We start from the raw sequence: 18,571 nt of genomic DNA, 5'->3' as shown, positions 1-18,571 counted from the left end.
GAGATCTCAGAAAAGGTCAAATTGTGAACCAGCGAGCCAAATTTATCACATATCTCACAATCGGTTGGACTTCCAAAATGTAGTATTTTTGCTGTGACAGAACGTTTATATTTTTCATAGATTTGCATTATTCCACAAAGTTTTCTCTAGCGCTGCAGTGAGTGTGGGATGTCTAACCCTGTGACATTGCTCTGCCTCTACCTCGCTCTCTCTGAGTGAGAGATGTTTGCACTTTGACAGACAGTCCAATAACGAGTCAGGGGGGTTTAGGAACATAGACACATTTTTGTCCTTTGAAATTTGCTGTTATTCCCCTTTAATGTGTTGTTTTGCTAACAGTTTCCTCTCCTGTTTCTTTATAACCATCTCTACCCGTATCGCTCTTTACCCAAATCTCTCTCCTTCCTCCCCCTTTGCCTTCAACTCTCTAGAACAACTCCGGGCTGGTTCGTCCTTCTGCCTTCAAACCAGTGGTTCCCAAAAGCTTTCATTCCATGCAGAACCTCATAGGCCAAACCAGTAGTGGTGAGGGTAGGGGTGCGGGGGGGCGTAGAGAAGGAGGAGCAGGGGGAGGAGAACCAGGGGCAGTTCCAGAGGCCCTCCTTCTAGACCAGGACAGCCCAGGAAGAGGCAGCTTCCGGGCAGAGGGAGCAGGAGGGGGTGAGGGTAAAGGAGGGGTCCAGGGGGGGATGTCAGATTCGGGGAGAAACTCCTTGACCAGCCTGCCCACCTACACAGGCTCTGGGTCGGGCTATGTGCCCCCAGCGGCCCTGGGTACTCTCAGTGCTTCTACCAGCCATATCAACAGACTGGGGACCACAGGTGGAGCTGCAGTGGCTCAGGACAAGCTGGAGAAACCAGGCTACCAGGTGGGTAGGGTCTTTTGAACATAATTACAGACACTGCAGTCGACTCCAAATGTGTTCACATTTGATAAGCATTAACATACTTTTAGCGTAGTGCAGTTTACCAGCAGCAATTCATATACTGTACATTGTTTTTACTTGCTCTGGGTATCTGCACCTATCCAATTTGGTACCAGTCCAGTGTGGACTGTATATTAATCTATGTGAGACTATTCCAGAATGGGCTGAGTGCCTCGGACAGTGGCCACTCCTCTTCAGGAAAGAGCTCCTCATCCTATCAGAGGCTGAGCCACCTGGGGGACACCCCAGCACCCCTTCGCCCCTCGCCTTCCTCTGATGACGTCATCCAAGACCTGGAGGACCGGCTCTGGGAGAAGGAACAAGAGGTGAGAGGTGAAAGGTCATTTAGTGGTCAAGGATGATTTATTTTAGTAGATTTCATGGATGTAGCAATTGCTTCGGTCAGTGCCAACAATCCTTCCCTCCTCTCCTTCCCTCCTCTCCTCTCCTGAGCTCTCTCTCTCCTCTCCTCCCCTCTCCCAGGTGCAGCACATGCATCGTAACTTGGACCAGAGCGAGGCAGCCATCGTCCAGGTTTTTGAGGAGAAGCAGCGCGTGTGGGAGAGACAGATGGAAGAGCTGAGACAGAACTATGCCTCCCGCCTGCAGCAGGTGACCACACATTCCACAGCGGCATTAACCAATAAGAATCCACCAAATGGGAGACACGTGATGCCGCGGAGCTGAGCAGACGTTGACAAACCGAGCTCTTCAAAGTTATTCTATTTTTACCTAAATAACAACGTTGAAACAATATTCTAACATCGGCTGATAAATTGACAAGTACTTACCTTCCCAAAGAGCCATGGACCGCCGCCCGAGAGGCAAGAAGGACGACCAAAACGTCGTTGATTCCCAAGATAACGATAACGCTACAGCTAGCAAGATTAGCATTAGCCCTCATAACTCAGACGACAGTTCCAGACTGTTGCTCTCAGCAGCCTCTTGCGAGCCTGCCGACATGCTGGCTACTCTCCTCCGGGAAATTCAGGATGGTAACAGAGGTCTTTCTCTGAAAATCGATAAGAAATCGGCTGAACTCCATTCTTCCATTGACGACCTGAAATTCTCCATGAATGATCTCCTTTTGAGAACGACTGAGGCAGAGCTGCGCATTAGCACAGTTGAAGATACCATCGCTAGACATGACCAGGTCTTGACACAACTGCAAAAGGACAAGGCCTACCTCAAAAACAAAGTAGATCAGATGGAGAACCAGAGTAGACGTAGTAATATCCGTGTGGTGGGATGGAAAGAGGACAGCGAGGGCCGTGACCCGGTCCATTTCTTCACTCAATGGATCCCGGAGGTCCTAGGCATAACCAACTTCACCAAGCCGCTGGAAATCGAACGCGCCCACAGAACATCAGCGCCGAAACCTCGGCCAGATGAGCCCCCACGAACCGTCCTGATCAGGTTCCTCCGTTTCCAAGACAGAGAGAAGATACTGCAACTCGCAAGAGCCAAAGGGGACATCGCCATCGATGGGAAGAGGGTCAGCCTTTTCCCGGATATGAGCGCGGACCTCGCCAGACGCCACAAGCAGTTCAGACCTGCCGCCAAAGCACTGAAGGAGAAGAACATCACCGGCTACCTCATCCACCCTGCGCGGATGAAAGTTCAGTACAAAGGCCGAAGCCATCTCTTCAACACACTGGGAGAAGTGCACACTTTTCTCAAAGAACTGAGCAACGTCTGAGTCTGAGCCAGGACGGTCTCTCTGGGGGATAAAATGCAGTTCGTTTGTTTTCTCTTATCCGGATTGAACTGCTGGTATCTCCCGGTCACTTTAATTGATTTGTACATTTTCAACTAACCGTATCTTCCCGGGGTGAGTTCTATTACATTTACAGGAGAGTATATTTTGGTTTAGTCCATATCTACTGGGCGAAGCAACAAGTGGGTTTAGGCCCACTGCTTTCCCCCTCATTTATGTTAATCTTTCGTAAAGAGACTCAAGCAGCCCTTACCGTGGGCAGTAAATATTCAGCCATAAATATCTATTCACAACGTTTCTTTTCAATTTAGAGAGCTCGCAGGTTTTAGTTTACGCCAAGGTTTAGCTAGTAAGAGCAAGATGGAAAGCGAGCAGCAACGTATCTCTACAAGTGTATTCATGTTTGATTGTTTGGGACTGTTGTTCTAGTCTGACAATCGGGGTGGGTGGGATTTTTATCATTATTTTTTTCTTCCTTTTTTCTATGTTTATTGTTTCCTTCTTAAAGAGACACACAGGTCACTTTTGGGCTCAAACCAAAGTTAAAACATTTCCTAATTATCTGCATATGATAGATTTCTATTCAGTTACATATTTGAAACCCAGCCTATGCTTAATCCACTAAAATATGTCACATTCAACGTAAAAGGTTTTAACAGCCCGATTAAAAGGAAAAGAGTCTATACATACCTTAAGAAATTAAAGGCTGACATTGTGTTTTTACAAGAAACACATCTTACAGCCAGTGAACACAAGAAATTGAAGAGGGAATGGATAGGTCAAGTTTTTGCATCCTCTTTTAACTCCAAAGCAAGAGGAATTGCAATTTTGATAAGTAGACACATCCCCTTCTGAGTCAACAACACCATCTCTGATCCCTCTGGCAGGTTTGTTTTGGTGCAGGGGCATATGTTTTCAGAGTCTTGGACCCTATTGAATATTTGAATATTTCCTAACTTTGATGACCATATGTTTATTCAGAATGTCTTCCTTCAGGTTGCTCAAGCACCACCAGGATGGCTACTGGTTGGAGGAGATTTTAATTTTTGCTTAGATACAGTTCTTGATAGGTCTTCTGATAAACCCTCACTTCTTACCAAAGCCGGCAAGCTCACCATGTCATTCATGAAAGATCTCAATTTACTAGACATCTGGAGACAGTTGCACCCACAGGATAGGGACTACTCTTTTTATTCATACCCACACAAGACACACACACGCATAGATAACTTTTTACTTTCGACACAACTGTTTCGTAGAGTGTTAGATGTGGAGTATCTCCCCAGATTGCTTAGTGACCATTCTCCTCTGGTATTATCAATCTCCATTTCTACCAAGGTAAATGGAGGATATAGATGGAGACTAAATTCTACACTTCTAAAGCAACCTGAATTTTGTGCATTCATCAAAGAGCAGATCAATATTTTTACTTTGACAAACAAACCCTCTGCTCCTGACAGCTTCATTCTTTGGGACACATTGAAGGCCTACCTGAGGGGGCAGATTATTTACTATACTAAAGGGCTGAAGAAAAAACACGGTGCGGAACTGAGTGCTCTTGAATCTGAAATCTCTGAGCTAGAGAAAACCTACCAAAGAGGCCCGACTAAAGATCTATACAGGCTTTTGGTAAATAAAAAACTTAAATATAATATTCTGAACACATATCAAGCTGAGAGGGCCATCATTAAATCAAAACAGCGTTATTATGAGCTTGGAGAGAAAGCTCACAAAGTATTGGCATGGCAACTGAAAGCAGAGGAAAGTAAGAGGACAATTAATGCCATAGAAACTCTCACTAAAGAGATATCTTTCGACCCTACTGAAATTAATAATACTTTTAAGAAATACTATGAAGACCTCTACACTTCCCAATCAAGCGATGATCTATCAGAGATAGACTCCTTTCTCTCCTCTCTCAACCTCCTATGCCTGTCAGGGGAAGACAGCGAGCGCCTGAATGAACACTTCTCAGTCCCTGAATTGTTGGAGGCCATTAAATCCTTACCTTCTAATAAATCTCCTGGGGAGAATGGCTTCCTTCCAGAGTTCTATAAAGAATTTAGGGAGCTGTTGGTCCCCTACCTTATGGAGGTACTTAAAAAAGCCAGAGAAGACAACTGCTTTCCAGAGTCCTTCTCTCAAGCAGTGATTACTGTAATCCACAAGAAAGGGAAAAACCCGCTAAAGTGCGCCTCCTATAGACCAATCTCTCTCCTTAACACAGATTGTAAACTGGTCACCAAGATGCTATCTAAGAGACTGGAGTCATCTCTTCCCCTGTTGGTCAACCCAGATCAGACTGGCTTCATAATTAATAGATTGTCCTCCAATAATCTCAGAAGGTTCTTTGATATAATTCACCTTGCTAACGAAAACAAAATACCTGGTGTCGCAGTATCCCTCGACGCTGAAAAGGCCTTTGATAGGGTTGAATGGCCATACCTCTTTCGCGTCTTGGAAAAGTTTGGTTTAGGTACCGTGTTTGTAAATTTGATAAAATCACTCTACAAATCTCCTAAAGATAGGATTGCTACCAATGGGATTACTTCCTCCTCTTTCCCTCTTTATAGGGGGAACAGACAAGGTTGCCCAATTAGCCCCCACCTCTTTGCCCTCGCCATCGAACCGTTGGCTGAAGCTATTAGAACGTGCCCTGACATACATGGCTTTGAGGTGGGCCCCCATACCCATAAATTATCACTCTTTGCGGATGACCTTATCTTATTCCTAACAAACCCAGAACACTCCCTCTCTCACTTGCAGATCCTACTACAGTGTTATAGTTCTTTCTCTGGATATAAGGTCAATCTCGATAAAAGCGAAATCTTACCGCTGTCTGTCTTTGACCATCATACCATCAAGCACAAGTTCCCTTTTAGATGGTCGCCTATGGGCTTCACATATTTGGGCATAATGGTGGATGGTAATCTGAACAACCTCTATAAACTCAATCTGGCCAGTTTGTTGCAAAAGGTGGAGGTTGACCTTTGTAAATGGATGGACTTACCTCTCACTCTACTGGGTAGAATCAATGTAATTAAAATGAATATCCTGCCCAGGTTTCTATATCTGTTTCAATCTCTCCCTATCCCTGTTCCCGCAGCATTTTTTTTCCCCTCTCGACAAGCTGACCAGACGGTTTATCTGGCACGGCAAAACCCAGAGGGTTGGCCTGGATAAACTGACCCTTGATTACAGTCAAGGGGGCTTAAACCTCCCCAATTTGTTTTAGAAATGGGACAGAAAATCTATAAAAACCATCACAGACAACCCTTTAATCATACATTCTGTCCTGGCATGGTGCAAACTGCATGAGCTGTTCGGACGAGGGCGATTCCTTTCCCCTAAAACCCCTTTATGGAACAATAGATTGATCCCTATGTTTTTCCAGAATAGTAACTTTAGACCATGGTCTGATAAGGGGATCACTCTTCTGGAACATTGTTACGAGGAGGGAGTTCTTATGTATTTTGATCAGCTGAAACAGAAATACCACTTGCCTAACAGGGACTTCTTTACATTTACATTACATTTACATTTAAGTAATTTAGCAGACGCTCTTATCCAGAGCGACTTAGCTACCTACAACTACGGTGACTCTCAAGGGACAATGGAACCTACCTAAGATGTCACCTATTGAACAACTCTGCCACCCAGACCAACCACTGTTCAAGACCATTTCCCGTGTTTACAATGCTCTTATGTCAGGACTAACACTGCCTGGGCTAGATAAACCCCGAATTAGATGAGAGAGAGATCTGGGTATTGATCTTGATGAGGATTTATGGAGTGACCTATGCAGGGATGGGGTTACATCCACATTGAACTCCAGATACAGACTGATCCAGTTTAATTTCCTCGATCAGCTCTATATCACCCCATCTAGACTGCACAGGTTCAACCCAGATATCTCCTCCTTATGTTTTAGATGTGGCTCAGATGAAGGAACATTCCTCCATTCCACTTGGCAGTGTTCAAAACTACACGGTTTCTAGCAGGGGGTATACGATACCATATCCTCAATTCACGGGGTTGCATTCCCTTTAGACCCGGAGGTCTGTCTACTGGGTAACTTTACTAACACCAATCTTAGGCAAAGCCATACTATAAAGCTAACGGAAATATTGCTAGCGATTGCCAAGAAATGTATTGCCTTGAAATGGAAATTGGATTCCTCCCTGCCAGTTGCAATGTGGCTTTCGGAAGTTAATAGTTGTATCCCTTTGGAGAAAATCACTTACTGCTTGAGGAATAAGTTAAAGACATTTTACAGAATTTGGCAACCTTTTATTGACTATATGGAGAATCTCCCCCACATCTCATTGATTGAATCTATATATAATCCTCACACAATGTTTCACACGTAATGTATATTATTTAGCCTACGGCAGGTAATACAATGTCTCGTTATTTCTTTTTTATATTTTTTTTTTATATTTTTTATTTTTTTATTATTGTATGTTTGTTTATATAACTATAATTATAATTTATTTTTGTTACGTTCGTCTGTTACTGTCACTTTGTCCTATCGTTGTCTAATATCTTTTCACTTTTGTTTTGATTGTTCGTAATTGGAAAATGCTAAATAAAATATTTAAAAAAATTTAAAAAGAATCCACCAAATGTTGTTCATCTCTTCCTCTGTGTACAGGTGACGCGCCGCGCTCAGCGCTCCCAGAATGCCCTGCAGGCCCAGATCACCCGTCTGTCGCAGGACAAGCGGCGCCTGCAGGAGGAGATGCCTGCCTTGCTGGCCCAGAGAGAAGAGCTGGAGAGGAAGTGTCTGGACTTCAGGAAGGAACAGGCCGACATACTGCCACGCCTGGAGGAGACCAAGTGGGAGGTGTGTGTGTGTGTGTGTGTGTGTGTGTGTGTGTGTGTGTGTGTGTGTGTGTGTGTGTGTGTGTGTGTGTGTGTGTGTGTGTGTGTGTGTGTGTGTGTGTGTGTGTGTGTGTGTGTGTGTGTGTGTGTGTGTGTGTGTGTGTGTGTGTGTGTGTGTGTGTGTGTGCATGGAGCGTCGGTGTGAACAGCCCCATAACGCTGCAGCTCTACCTTACTACACTATTTGCTTTCCCTGCTGTGTGGTCCAGGTATGTCAGAAAGCGGGGGAGATCTCCCTGCTGAAGCAGCAGCTGAGGGAGAGCCAGGTGGAGGTGACCCAGCGGGCGGGAGAGATGGTGGCCCTCAGGGGTCAGCTGAAAGAGGCCAACGCTCAGCTGAGAGACCGGGAGGAGGTCATGCTGGGCCTCAAGGACTCCTACACCAACAAGAGCCTGGAGCTGGAGCGCTGCCAGGGAGAGCTAAGAAGGACGCTGACTGAGGTAGCTATACACATACAGACCTGTAAGTCACATTTCTGATGACACAATTATGTGACACTAGATGGGATATCCTGTTGTTTTAGAGGTAGGGGTCAAAATGAAACCGGACCATACACACACAAACAGTATATGCACACTAGTGCTGAGTGATTAAACAACTCATTGACCGACGTCGGTTCAATTATTTGAATTCCCTTGATGTATTTCTTTTTCTGTGAGCTCAATGTGCACATTGCACAGTTCCTTTAGTGATAAATGAGATCCAAACTTAACAGTTCGATGTAGTAGGGAGTTGTTGTTTCCAACAGTATTCTATATAGTTTAGTACATAAAAACGTGGTAATTTTTTACAATAACCATAATCCTTTGGGCATCTACTTGTCCAGTCTGCATTTCATTTACGCCTACTAAGTTAGGTTAGTGTGGTAAAACACGGAGGGACAGAAGAATGTGTGATCGTGACGTGATATATAGAGAAGCTGTTACTTCGCAAAGTGTCTCTACCTGAAAATACATGCTCTAAGTGATTGATAGTTGGTATTCAGCAGTCTTAAAAGAATGCCTTATTTACTTTGAAGAACTACAAAACAGTGATTTTGTCAGACAGCGTAGGCAGCAGCTCTATAGAGATGATGACTTGGAATGAAATGATAAAGTCAACGAATGAAACAAATATACTATACACAACAATTTTATTAAAGCAAAGTGAATAAATGATGGTAGTAAGCAGTAATGAGCAGTCACTACTAAGGTTTCACATGTTGGGGAATATTCAGAGGTGAAAACTTTCCGTGGGAATTAACGGGAATATATGGGAATTAACGGAAATATATGCAAATTAATATAATTTAAATATAGATGTTTTTTGCATTGGATATTTACCATATCATATGGAGACAGAAACATAAACCTTTTACCTTATCATAAGTAGACATAATTGCAAATTATTAAATGCTTCCGATATAAATGTTAAAAACGATTTAGTTACGAATTGAACTTTAATTAAATGAGTTGACTCGTCACATGGGATGATTTCACTGAACAACAAAAGAAAGGGAATATTGAATGATCCCCAATGATCCATCGCATCTCCCAAAAAACATTTTCAACATGATAGTCTAGAAACTAAAGCTTTGGTTGTCTTCCTCTCAGGCTTCCATGTCTTCTCCCTGGACCTCCTCAATGTCCACCTCTTGAACATCAGACTCTGAAGCCTCATATTCACTGTCACTTTCCAACCTTGTTGAGGAGGGCTCATTGTCAGGCTCAAAAAGCCTCAAATTTGCCCGGATGGCCACCAATTTTTCAACCCTTGTATTGGTCAGCCTGTTGCTTGCTTTGGTGTGTGTGTTCCCAAACAAGGACCAGTTGCGCTCTGAGGCGGCTGATGTTGGTGGGATTTGGATGATGGAGGCAACAGAAGAAAGAACCTCAGACTCACAAAGTCCCTTCCACCAGGTGGCTGATGAGATATGTTGGCACGATTGCCATATTGCATCTCCATCCCAAAGCCCTTGTTGGAAGTGTACTTCGCCAGACTGCCAAGAACCTTGCCCTCATCCATATGTGATATTTGATATGTGATATAGCCATTTCTTGGAGAGACTCCTTCCCCTCCAGGAGACTGTCAAACATGATGACAACACCACCCCAATGGGTGTTGCTGGGCAGCTTCAATGTGATGCTCTTGTGATTCCTCTCACTTTGCTTGGTGAGGTAGATTGCTGCTTGATGACCTTTCACATACCTAACCATTTCCTTGGCTCTCTTGTAGAGTGTATCCATTGTTTTCAATGCCATGATGTCCTTGAGCAGATTCAATGCATGAGCAGCACAGCCACTTTAGACCAAGCAGCCTTCATGTTTGTAGCATTGTCTGTCACCAGTGCAAATATCTTCTGTGGTCCAAGGTCATTGATGACTGCCTTCAGCTCATCTGCAATGTAGAGACCGGTGTGTCTGTTGTCCCTTGTGTCTGTGCTCTTGTAGAATACAGATTGAGTGGTGGAGATGATGTAGTTAATTATTCCTTGCCAACGAACAATCGAGCAGCCATCAGAGATGATTGCAATACAGTCTGCTTTCTCTATGATTTGCTTGACATCTGTTGAACTCTGCACCCAGCAAATGAGTAGATAAAGCATGTCTGGTTGGAGGGGTGTATGCTGGGCGAAGAACATTCAGAAATCTCTTCCAATACACATTGCCTGTGAGCATCAGAGTTGCATAGTTGCATACACAGCTCGAGCAAGACATTCATCAGCATTTCACTGACTACGTCACTCCATTGAGTCAAAAAAACATCTAATTCCAGGAGGACCATGAACTATTGCTATCGATAAGGTGTCTGATTTATCATTTTCACCTCAAATAGAAGTAGAGGGACTTTTGTCAGAGGTTGCTTGTTGTGAGCGCTGAGGGAACTTGTTATGCAGGTGAGTGAGGACCCAAAAGCGACTTAACAGAAACTGAGTTTATTAAAGTCCAAACAGGGAAAACATAATCCTCAATCTTTACAGGAGATGTCCAAACAGGGAAAACATAAATCCTCTAGTTGTTTGAGGAGAATTGCAGGACAAGCGGCAACAGGCTGCAGGTCCCTTCGGGTAGGCGCGGGCCATAGCGGACAGAGACACCTGTTCACACGCAGCATCTGATGAAAAGGCAAAACACGACAGGACGGAACAAGGGCACAGCAAACAAGAATCCGACAAGGACAGAGGCAGAAACCGAGAGAGAAATAGAGACCTAATCAGAGGGCAAAATAGGGGACAGGTGTGAGAGAGTAAACGAGGTCGTTAGGAGAATGAGGAACAGCTGGGAGCAGGAACGGAACGATAGAGAGAGAGGGGGATAGAGAGAGAGAAAGAAACCTAATACGACCAGCAGGGGGAAACGAAGAGAAGAGAAAGCACAGGGACAAGACATGACAATACAATACATGACAGTACCCCCCCACTCACCGAGCGCCTCCTGGCGCACTCGAGGAGGAAACCTGGCGGCAACGGAGGAAATCATCGATCAGCGAACGGTCCAGCACATCCCGAGACGGAACCCAACTCCTTTCCTCAGGACCATACCCCTCCCAATCCACTAAGTACTGATGACCACGTCCCCGAGGACGCATGTCCATAATCTTCCGGACCCTGTAGATAGGTGCGCCCACGACAAGGACGGGGGGAGACGAACGGGGGCGCGAAGAAAAGGCTTGACACAGGAGACATGGAAGACTGGGTGGACGCGACGAAGATGTCGCGGAAGAAGAAGTCGCACTGCGACAGGATTAACAACCTGAGAAATACGGAACGGACCAATGAACCGCGGGGTCAATTTGCGAGAAGCTGTCATAAGGGGAAGGTTACGAGTGGAGAGCCATACTTTCTGACCGCGACAATACCTAGGACTCTTAGTCCTACGCTTATTAGCGGCTCTCACAGTCTGCGCCCTATAACGGCAAAGTGCAGACCTGACCCTCTTCCAGGTGCGCTCACAACGTTGAACAAAAGCCTGAGCGGAGGGAACGCTGGACTCGGCGAGCTGGGACGAGAACAGAGAGGGCTGGTACCCAAGGCTACTCTGAAACGGAGATAGCCCGGTCGCAGACGAAGGAAGCGAGTTGTGAGCGTATTCTGCCCAGGGGAGCTGTTCTGCCCAAGACGCAGGGTTTCGAAAAGGAAAGACTGCGTAAGATGCGACCAATAGTCTGATTGGCCCGTTCTGCTTGACCGTTAGACTGGGGATGAAAACCAGAAGAGAGACTGACGGAAGCCCCAATCAAACGACAAAACTCCCTCCAAAACTGAGACGTGAATTGCGGACCCCTGTCCGAAACGGCGTCTGACGGAAGGCCATGAATTCTGAACACATTCTCAATGATGATTTGTGCCGTCCCTTTAGCGGAAGGAAGCTTAGCGAGGGGAATAAAATGAGCCGCCTTAGAGAACCTATCGACAACCGTTAGAATAACAGTCTTCCCCGCTGACGAAGGCAGACCGGTAATAAAGTCTAAGGCGATGTGAGACCACGGTCGAGAGGGAATGGAAAGCGGTCTGAGACGACCGGCAGGAGGAGAGTTACCGGACTTAGTCTGCGCGCAGTCCGAACAAGCAGCCACGAAACGGCGCGTGTCACGCTCCTGAGTAGGCCACCAAAAACGCTGGCGAATAGAAGCAAGCGTACCCCGAACGCCGGGGTGGCCAGCTAACTTGGCAGAGTGAGCCCACTGAAGAACGGCCAGACGAGTAGAAACGGGAACGAAAAGAAGGTTCCTAGGACAAGCGCGCGGCGACGGAGTGTGAGTGAGTGCTTGCTTTACCTGTCTCTCAATTCCCCAGACAGTCAACCCGACAACACGCCCCTCAGGGAGAATCCCCTCGGGGTCGGTAGAGGCTACAGAAGAACTGAAGAGACGGGATAAAGCATCAGGCTTGGTGTTCTTAGAGCCCGGACGATAAGAAATAACGAACTCGAAACGAGCGAAAACAACGCCCAACGAGCCTGACGCGTATTGAGTCGTTTGGCAGAACGGATGTACTCAAGGTTCTTATGGTCAGTCCAAACGACAAAAGGAACAGTCGCCCCCTCCAACCACTGTCGCCATTCGCCTAGGGCTAAGCGGATGGCGAGCAGTTCGCGGTTTCCCACATCATAGTTACGTTCCGACGGCGACAGGCGATGAGAAAAATACGCGCAAGGGTGGACCTTATCGTCAGAATGGGAGCGCTGGGACAGAATGGCTCCCACGCCCACCTCTGACGCGTCAACCTCGACAATGTATTGTTTAGTGACGTCAGGTGTAACAAGGATAGGAGCGGATGTAAAACGCTTCTTGAGGAGATCAAAAGCTCCCTGGGCGGAAACGGACCACTTAAAGCACATCTTGACAGAAGTAAGGGCTGTGAGAGGAGCTGCCACTTGACCGAAATTACGAATGAAACGCCGATAGAAATTCACGAAACCGAGAAAGCGCTGCAGCTCGACACGTGACTTAGGGACGGGCCAATCGCTGACAGCATGGACCTTAGCGGGATCCATCTGAATGCCTTCAGCGGAAATAACAGAACCGAGAAATGTGACGGAGGAGACATGAAAAGCGCACTTCTCAGCCTTCACATAAAGACAATTCTCTAAAAGGCGCTGGAGAACACGTCGAACGTGCTGAACATGAATCTGGAGTGACGGTGAAAAAATCAGGATATCGTCAAGGTAAACGAAAACAAAGATGTTCAGCATGTCTCTCAGTACATCATTCACTAATGCCTGAAAGACAGCTGGAGCATTAGCGAGACCGAACGGCAGAACCCGGTATTCAAAATGCCCTAACGGAGTGTTAAACGCCGTTTTCCACTCGTCCCCCTCCCTGATGCGCACGAGATGGTAAGCGTTACGAATGTCCAACTTAGTAAAGAACCTGGCTCCCTGCAGAATCTCGAAGGCTGAAGACATAAGGGGAAGCGGATAACGATTCTTAACCGTTATGTCATTCAGCCCTCGATAATCCACGCAGGGGCGCAGGGTACCGTCCTTTTTCTTCACAAAAAAAAACCCCGCTCCGGCGGGAGAGGAAGATGGGACTACGGTACCGGCGTCGAGAGCAACAGACAGATAATCTTCGAGAGCCTTACGTTCGGGAGCCGACAGAGAGCATAGTCTACCCCGGGGGGGAGTGGTACCCGGAAGGAGATCAATACTACAATCATACGACCGGTGAGGAGGAAGGGAGGTGGCCCTGGACCGACTGAAGACCGTGCGCAGATCATGATATTCCTCCGGCACCCCTGTCAAATCACCAGGCTCCTCCTGTGAAGAAGGGGCAGAAGAAACAGGAGGGAAAGCAGACATTAAACATTTCACATGACAAGAAACGTTCCAGGAGAGGATAGAATTACTAGACCAATTAATAGAAGGATTATGACACACTAGCCAGGGATGACCCAAAACAACAGGTGTAAAAGGTGAACGAAAAATCAAAAAAGAAATGGTTTCACTATGATTACCAGAAACAGTGAGGGTTAAAGGTAGCGTTTCACATAATATCCTGGGGAGAGGACTACCATCCAAGGCGAACATGGCCGTGGGCTCCCCTAACTGTCTGAGAGGAATGTCATGTTCCCGAGCCCAGGCTTCGTCCATAAAACAGCCCTCTGCCCCAGAGTCTATCAAGGCACTGCAGGAAGCTGCTGAACCGGTCCAGCGTAGGTAGTACAGCGTAGGTAGTACAGGATCTTGACGGAGGGACCTGAGTAGTAGCGCTCACCAGTAGCCCTCCACTTACTGATGAGCTCTGGCCCTTTACTGGACATGAAATGACATAATGACCAGCGGAACCGCAATAGAGACAGAGGCGGTTGGTGATTCTCCGTTCCCTCTCCTTAGTCGAGATGCGAATACCCCCCAGCTGCATGGGCTCAACACCTGAGCCAGTGGGGGGAGATGGTAGTGATGCGGAGAGGGGGGACACTGTTAACGCGAGCTCTCTTCCACGAGCTCGGTGACGAAGATCTACCCGTCGTTCTATGCGGATGGCGAGTTCAATCAAAGAATCCACGCTGGAAGGAACCTCCCGGGAGAGAATCTCATCCTTAACCTCAGCGTGGAGACCCTCCAGAAAACGAGCGAGCAACGCCGGCTCGTTCCAGTCACTGGAGGCAGCAAGAGTGTGAAACTCTATAGAGTAATCCGTTATGGATCGATTACCTTGACATAGGGAAGCCAGGGCCCTGGAAGCTTCTTTCCCAAAAACTGAACGATCAAAAACCTGTATCATCTCCTCTTTAAAGTTCTGATACTCGTTAGTACACTCAGCCCTTGCCTCCCACTCACGAGCCCGTCCAGTAAGGAGAGATATGACGTAGGCGATACGAGCTCTACCCCTTGAGTATGTGTTGGGCTGGAGAGAGAACACAATATCACACTGGGTGAGAAACGAGCGGCATTCAGTGGGCTGCCCAGAGTAACACGGTGGGTTATTAATTCTGGGCTCCGGAGACTCGGAAGCCCTGGAAGTAGCTGGTGGATCGAGACGGAGATTGTGAAAATGTTTTGAGAGGTCGGAGACCTGAGCGGCCAGGGTCTCAACGGCATGCCGAGCAGCAGACAATTCCTGCTCATGTCTGCCTAGCATCGCTCCCTGGATCTTGACGGCTGAGTAGCGAGGATCCGTAGTCGCTGGGTCCATTCTTGGTCGGATTCTTCTGTTATGCAGGTGAGTGAGGAACCAAAAGCGACTTAACAGAAACTGAGTTTATTAAAGTCCAAACAGGGAAAACATAATCCTCAATCTTTACAGGATATGTCCAAACAGGGAAAACATAAATCCTCTAGTTGTTTGAGGAGAATTGCAGGACAAGCGGCAACAGGCTGCAGGTCCCTTCGGGTAGGCGCGGGCCGTAGCGGACAGAGACACCTGCTCACACGCAGCATCTGATGAAAAGGCAAAACACGACAGGACGGAACAAGGGCACAGCAAACAAGAATCCGACAAGGACAGAGGCAGAAACCGAGAGAGAAATAGAGACCTAATCAGAGGGCAAAATAGAGGACAGGTATGAGAGAGTAAACGAGGTCGTTAGGAGAATGAGGAACAGCTGGGAGCAGGAACGGAACGATAGAGAGAGAGAGGGATAGAGAGAGAGAAAGAAACCTAATACGACCAGCAGGGGGAAACGAAGAGAAGAGAAAGCACAGGGACAAGACATGACAATACAATACATGACAGAACTATGCAGTTGGCCAGATGACTCTGCATCTTTGTTGCATTCTTCACGTATGATTTGGCACTGTATTTGCAAATGTACACAGCTTTTCCTTCTACATTAGCTGCAGTGAAATGTCTCCACACATCAAATAGTGCCCGTTGCATTTTCCTGTAAAGATTAGGAAAAAAATTGGAATAAAAAACGAATCCAATTCCATGTACAAATAAATAGTTAAGCAATTAGATTATACAACTCCTTTGTAAGATAAATGTTTTAAAATGAAACATGTATGGAAACAGGTGAATTAACACTCCTCGGTTAGCAGGCTCAAGCAAGCTAAAACCCACATGGTAGCAAAAACTAACAAGCAGAAATTGTTAACAAGTTAGAAATGATTTTAACACACTTTTCTGTGTTCTACTATTTACTAGTTAATAAATCATCACGTATGTCATATAAAATACACTGCTCAAAAAAGTTAAGGGAACATTTAAACAACACAATGTAACTCCAAGTCAATCATACTTCTGTGAAATCAAACTGTCCACTTAGGAAGCAACACTGATTGACAATACATTTCCCATGCTGTTGTGCAAATGGAATAGACAACATGTGGAAATTATAGGCAATTAGCAAGACACCCCCAATAAAGGAGTGGTTCTGCAGGTGATAACCACAGACCACTTCTCAGTTCCTATGCTTCCTGGCTGATGTTTTGGTCACTTTTGAATGCTGGCGGTGCTTTCACTCTAGTGGTAGCATGAGACGGAGTCTACAATGGACACAAGTGGCTCAGGTAGTGCAGCTCATCCAGGATAGCACATCAATGCGAGCTGTGGCAAGAAGGTATGCTGTGTCTGTCAGCGTAGTGTCCAGAGCATGGAGGCGCTACCAGGAGACAGGCCAGTACATCAGGAGATGTGGAGGAGGCCGTAGGAGGGCAACAACCCAGCAGCAGGACCGCTACCTCCGCCTTTGTGCAAGAAGGAGCAGGAGGAGCACTGCCAGAGCCCTGCAAAATGACCTCCAGCAGGCCACAAATGTGCATGTGTCTGCTCAAACAGCCCAACACCGTGCAGGACGTTTGGCATTTGCCAGAGAACACCAAGATTGGCAAATTCGCCACTGGCGCCCTGTGCTCTTCACAGATGAAAGTGGGTTCACACTGAGCACATGTGACCAACGTGACAGTCTGGAGACGCCGTGGAGAACGTTCTGCTGCCTGCAACATCCTCCAGCATGACCGGTTTGGCGGTGGGTCAGTCATGGTGTGGGGTGGGGTGGCATTTCTTTGGGGGGCCGCACAGCCCTCCATGTGCTCGCCAGAGGTAGCCTGACTGCCATTAGGTACCGAGATGAGATCCTCAGACCCCTTGTGAGACCATATGCTGGTGCGGTTGGCCCTGGGTTCCTCCTAATGCTGGACAATGCTAGAACTCATGTGGCTGGAGTGTGTCAGCAGTTCCTGCAAGAGGAAGGCATTGATGCTATGGACTGGCCCGCCCGTTCCCCAGACCTGAATCCAATTCAACACATCTGGGACATCAGGTCTCGCTCCATCCATGGATGCTTTGTCCAAGTCTGGGAGGAGATCCCTCAGGAGACCATCCGCCACCTCATCAGGAGCATGCCCAGGCTTTGTAGGGAGGTCATACAGGCACGTGGAGGCCACACACACACTACTGAGCCTCATTTTGACTTGTTTTAAGGACATTACATCAAAGTTGGATCAGCCTGTAGTGTGGTTTTTCCATTTAATTTTGAGTGTGACTCCAAATCCAGACCTCCATGGGTTGATATATTTGATTTCCATTGATAATATTTGTGTGATTTTGTTGTCAGCACATTCAACTATGTAAAGAAAAAAGTATTTAATAAGAATATTTCATTCATTCAGATCTAGGATGTGTTATTTTAGTGTTCCCTTTATTTATTTGAGCGGTGTATATTCACCCCACCCAGTATTGTAATCAAAATTGATCAGAAAACATGTAGTCCTTGACTCAGTCAGTGTAGTAGTGTGGGCTCAATAGCATCTCATTAGTGTGCAAGATCTTGATAATCAGCTGTATATGTGATGGAAGAGTGCACTGCACAAGTGACGGAAGAATGCACTGTGCATGCAGGGGGTTGCAATTCCATTGAATTGGGGATAGTTTAACCAAAATATGCCACAAAACCTAGAATTGCCCGGGCTTAACTTCCCATGAAAATTTTCTGGAAAAATTCAGGGAAATTTACCAGAAAGTTTCCGACCGTTTGAAACCCAGTCACGACCATCATTGGACTTGTATTAATTGTTTTATTCTGTGTTGTTACAGTATTCAACCCAAATAATTTAACCAAAATTGAAAACCGGGATTATTTTTAAATGTTGAAATATTGTTTTATACCGAACCAATCTCAAAAAGAACGAATCTCTCAGCACTACTCTATAGAGATGAGATGATGACTTGGAATCAAATAAAACAAATGTAATATGCACAACATCTGTGTCTTTTTAAGTACTATGAATAAATTATGGTTAATAAGTGATGTGCCGTAATGGACATTAACTACCATCATGGGACTTTTACGAATAGTTTTATTGTGTGTTGTTACAGCATTCAAGACAAATAATCAAAATTTACCACTAACGCACACTAAAACCTCCTTCTCTTTGTCAGGTGTCTATCCTGAGGGAGAAGCTGGGTGTGTTTGAGGCGGAGGTTCTGGGTCTTAAACGAACTCTGGGAGAGCTGGGCGGAGCGGTTGATCCTGCCATAACCCAAACCCTAGCAGCAGGAAGGCTACTCCCCCCCTTGGGGGCTCTCTACTGCCTCCGCACCCCCACTGAGCCCTCATCCACCCCCCTTACCCACACCTCAGATGCCCTGCTCAGCTTTCAGAGTGATGAGGCAAAAGCCC

At 46.3% G+C, this 18,571-nt stretch overlaps 1 protein-coding gene across 1 annotated transcript in view; it reads left to right on the top strand.

The window, feature by feature from the left end:
* The window catches only part of LOC124016900 (leucine zipper putative tumor suppressor 3-like), a gene marked incomplete at its 3' end in the record, with an annotated part of 35,877 nt that extends 17,310 nt beyond the window's left edge, over positions 1–18,567 (top strand). Inside the window, exons 4-10 of the mRNA XM_046332242.1 lie at positions 432–549; positions 652–869; positions 1,085–1,252; positions 1,410–1,538; positions 7,298–7,489; positions 7,737–7,967; positions 18,331–18,567. Of these exons, the coding sequence (XP_046188198.1) occupies positions 432–549; positions 652–869; positions 1,085–1,252; positions 1,410–1,538; positions 7,298–7,489; positions 7,737–7,967; positions 18,331–18,567 (1,293 nt within the window). The remainder of the gene's footprint in view (positions 1–431; positions 550–651; positions 870–1,084; positions 1,253–1,409; positions 1,539–7,297; positions 7,490–7,736; positions 7,968–18,330) is intronic.
* Positions 18,568–18,571: the final 4 nt, after the last annotated feature.

Source organism: Oncorhynchus gorbuscha, unplaced genomic scaffold (genome assembly GCF_021184085.1).
Source record: "Oncorhynchus gorbuscha isolate QuinsamMale2020 ecotype Even-year unplaced genomic scaffold, OgorEven_v1.0 Un_scaffold_11:::fragment_4:::debris, whole genome shotgun sequence".
NCBI lineage: Eukaryota > Metazoa > Chordata > Actinopteri > Salmoniformes > Salmonidae > Oncorhynchus > Oncorhynchus gorbuscha.
Note: the sequence above shows the minus strand (reverse complement) of the source record. Positions and strands in the feature narration are given on the sequence as shown.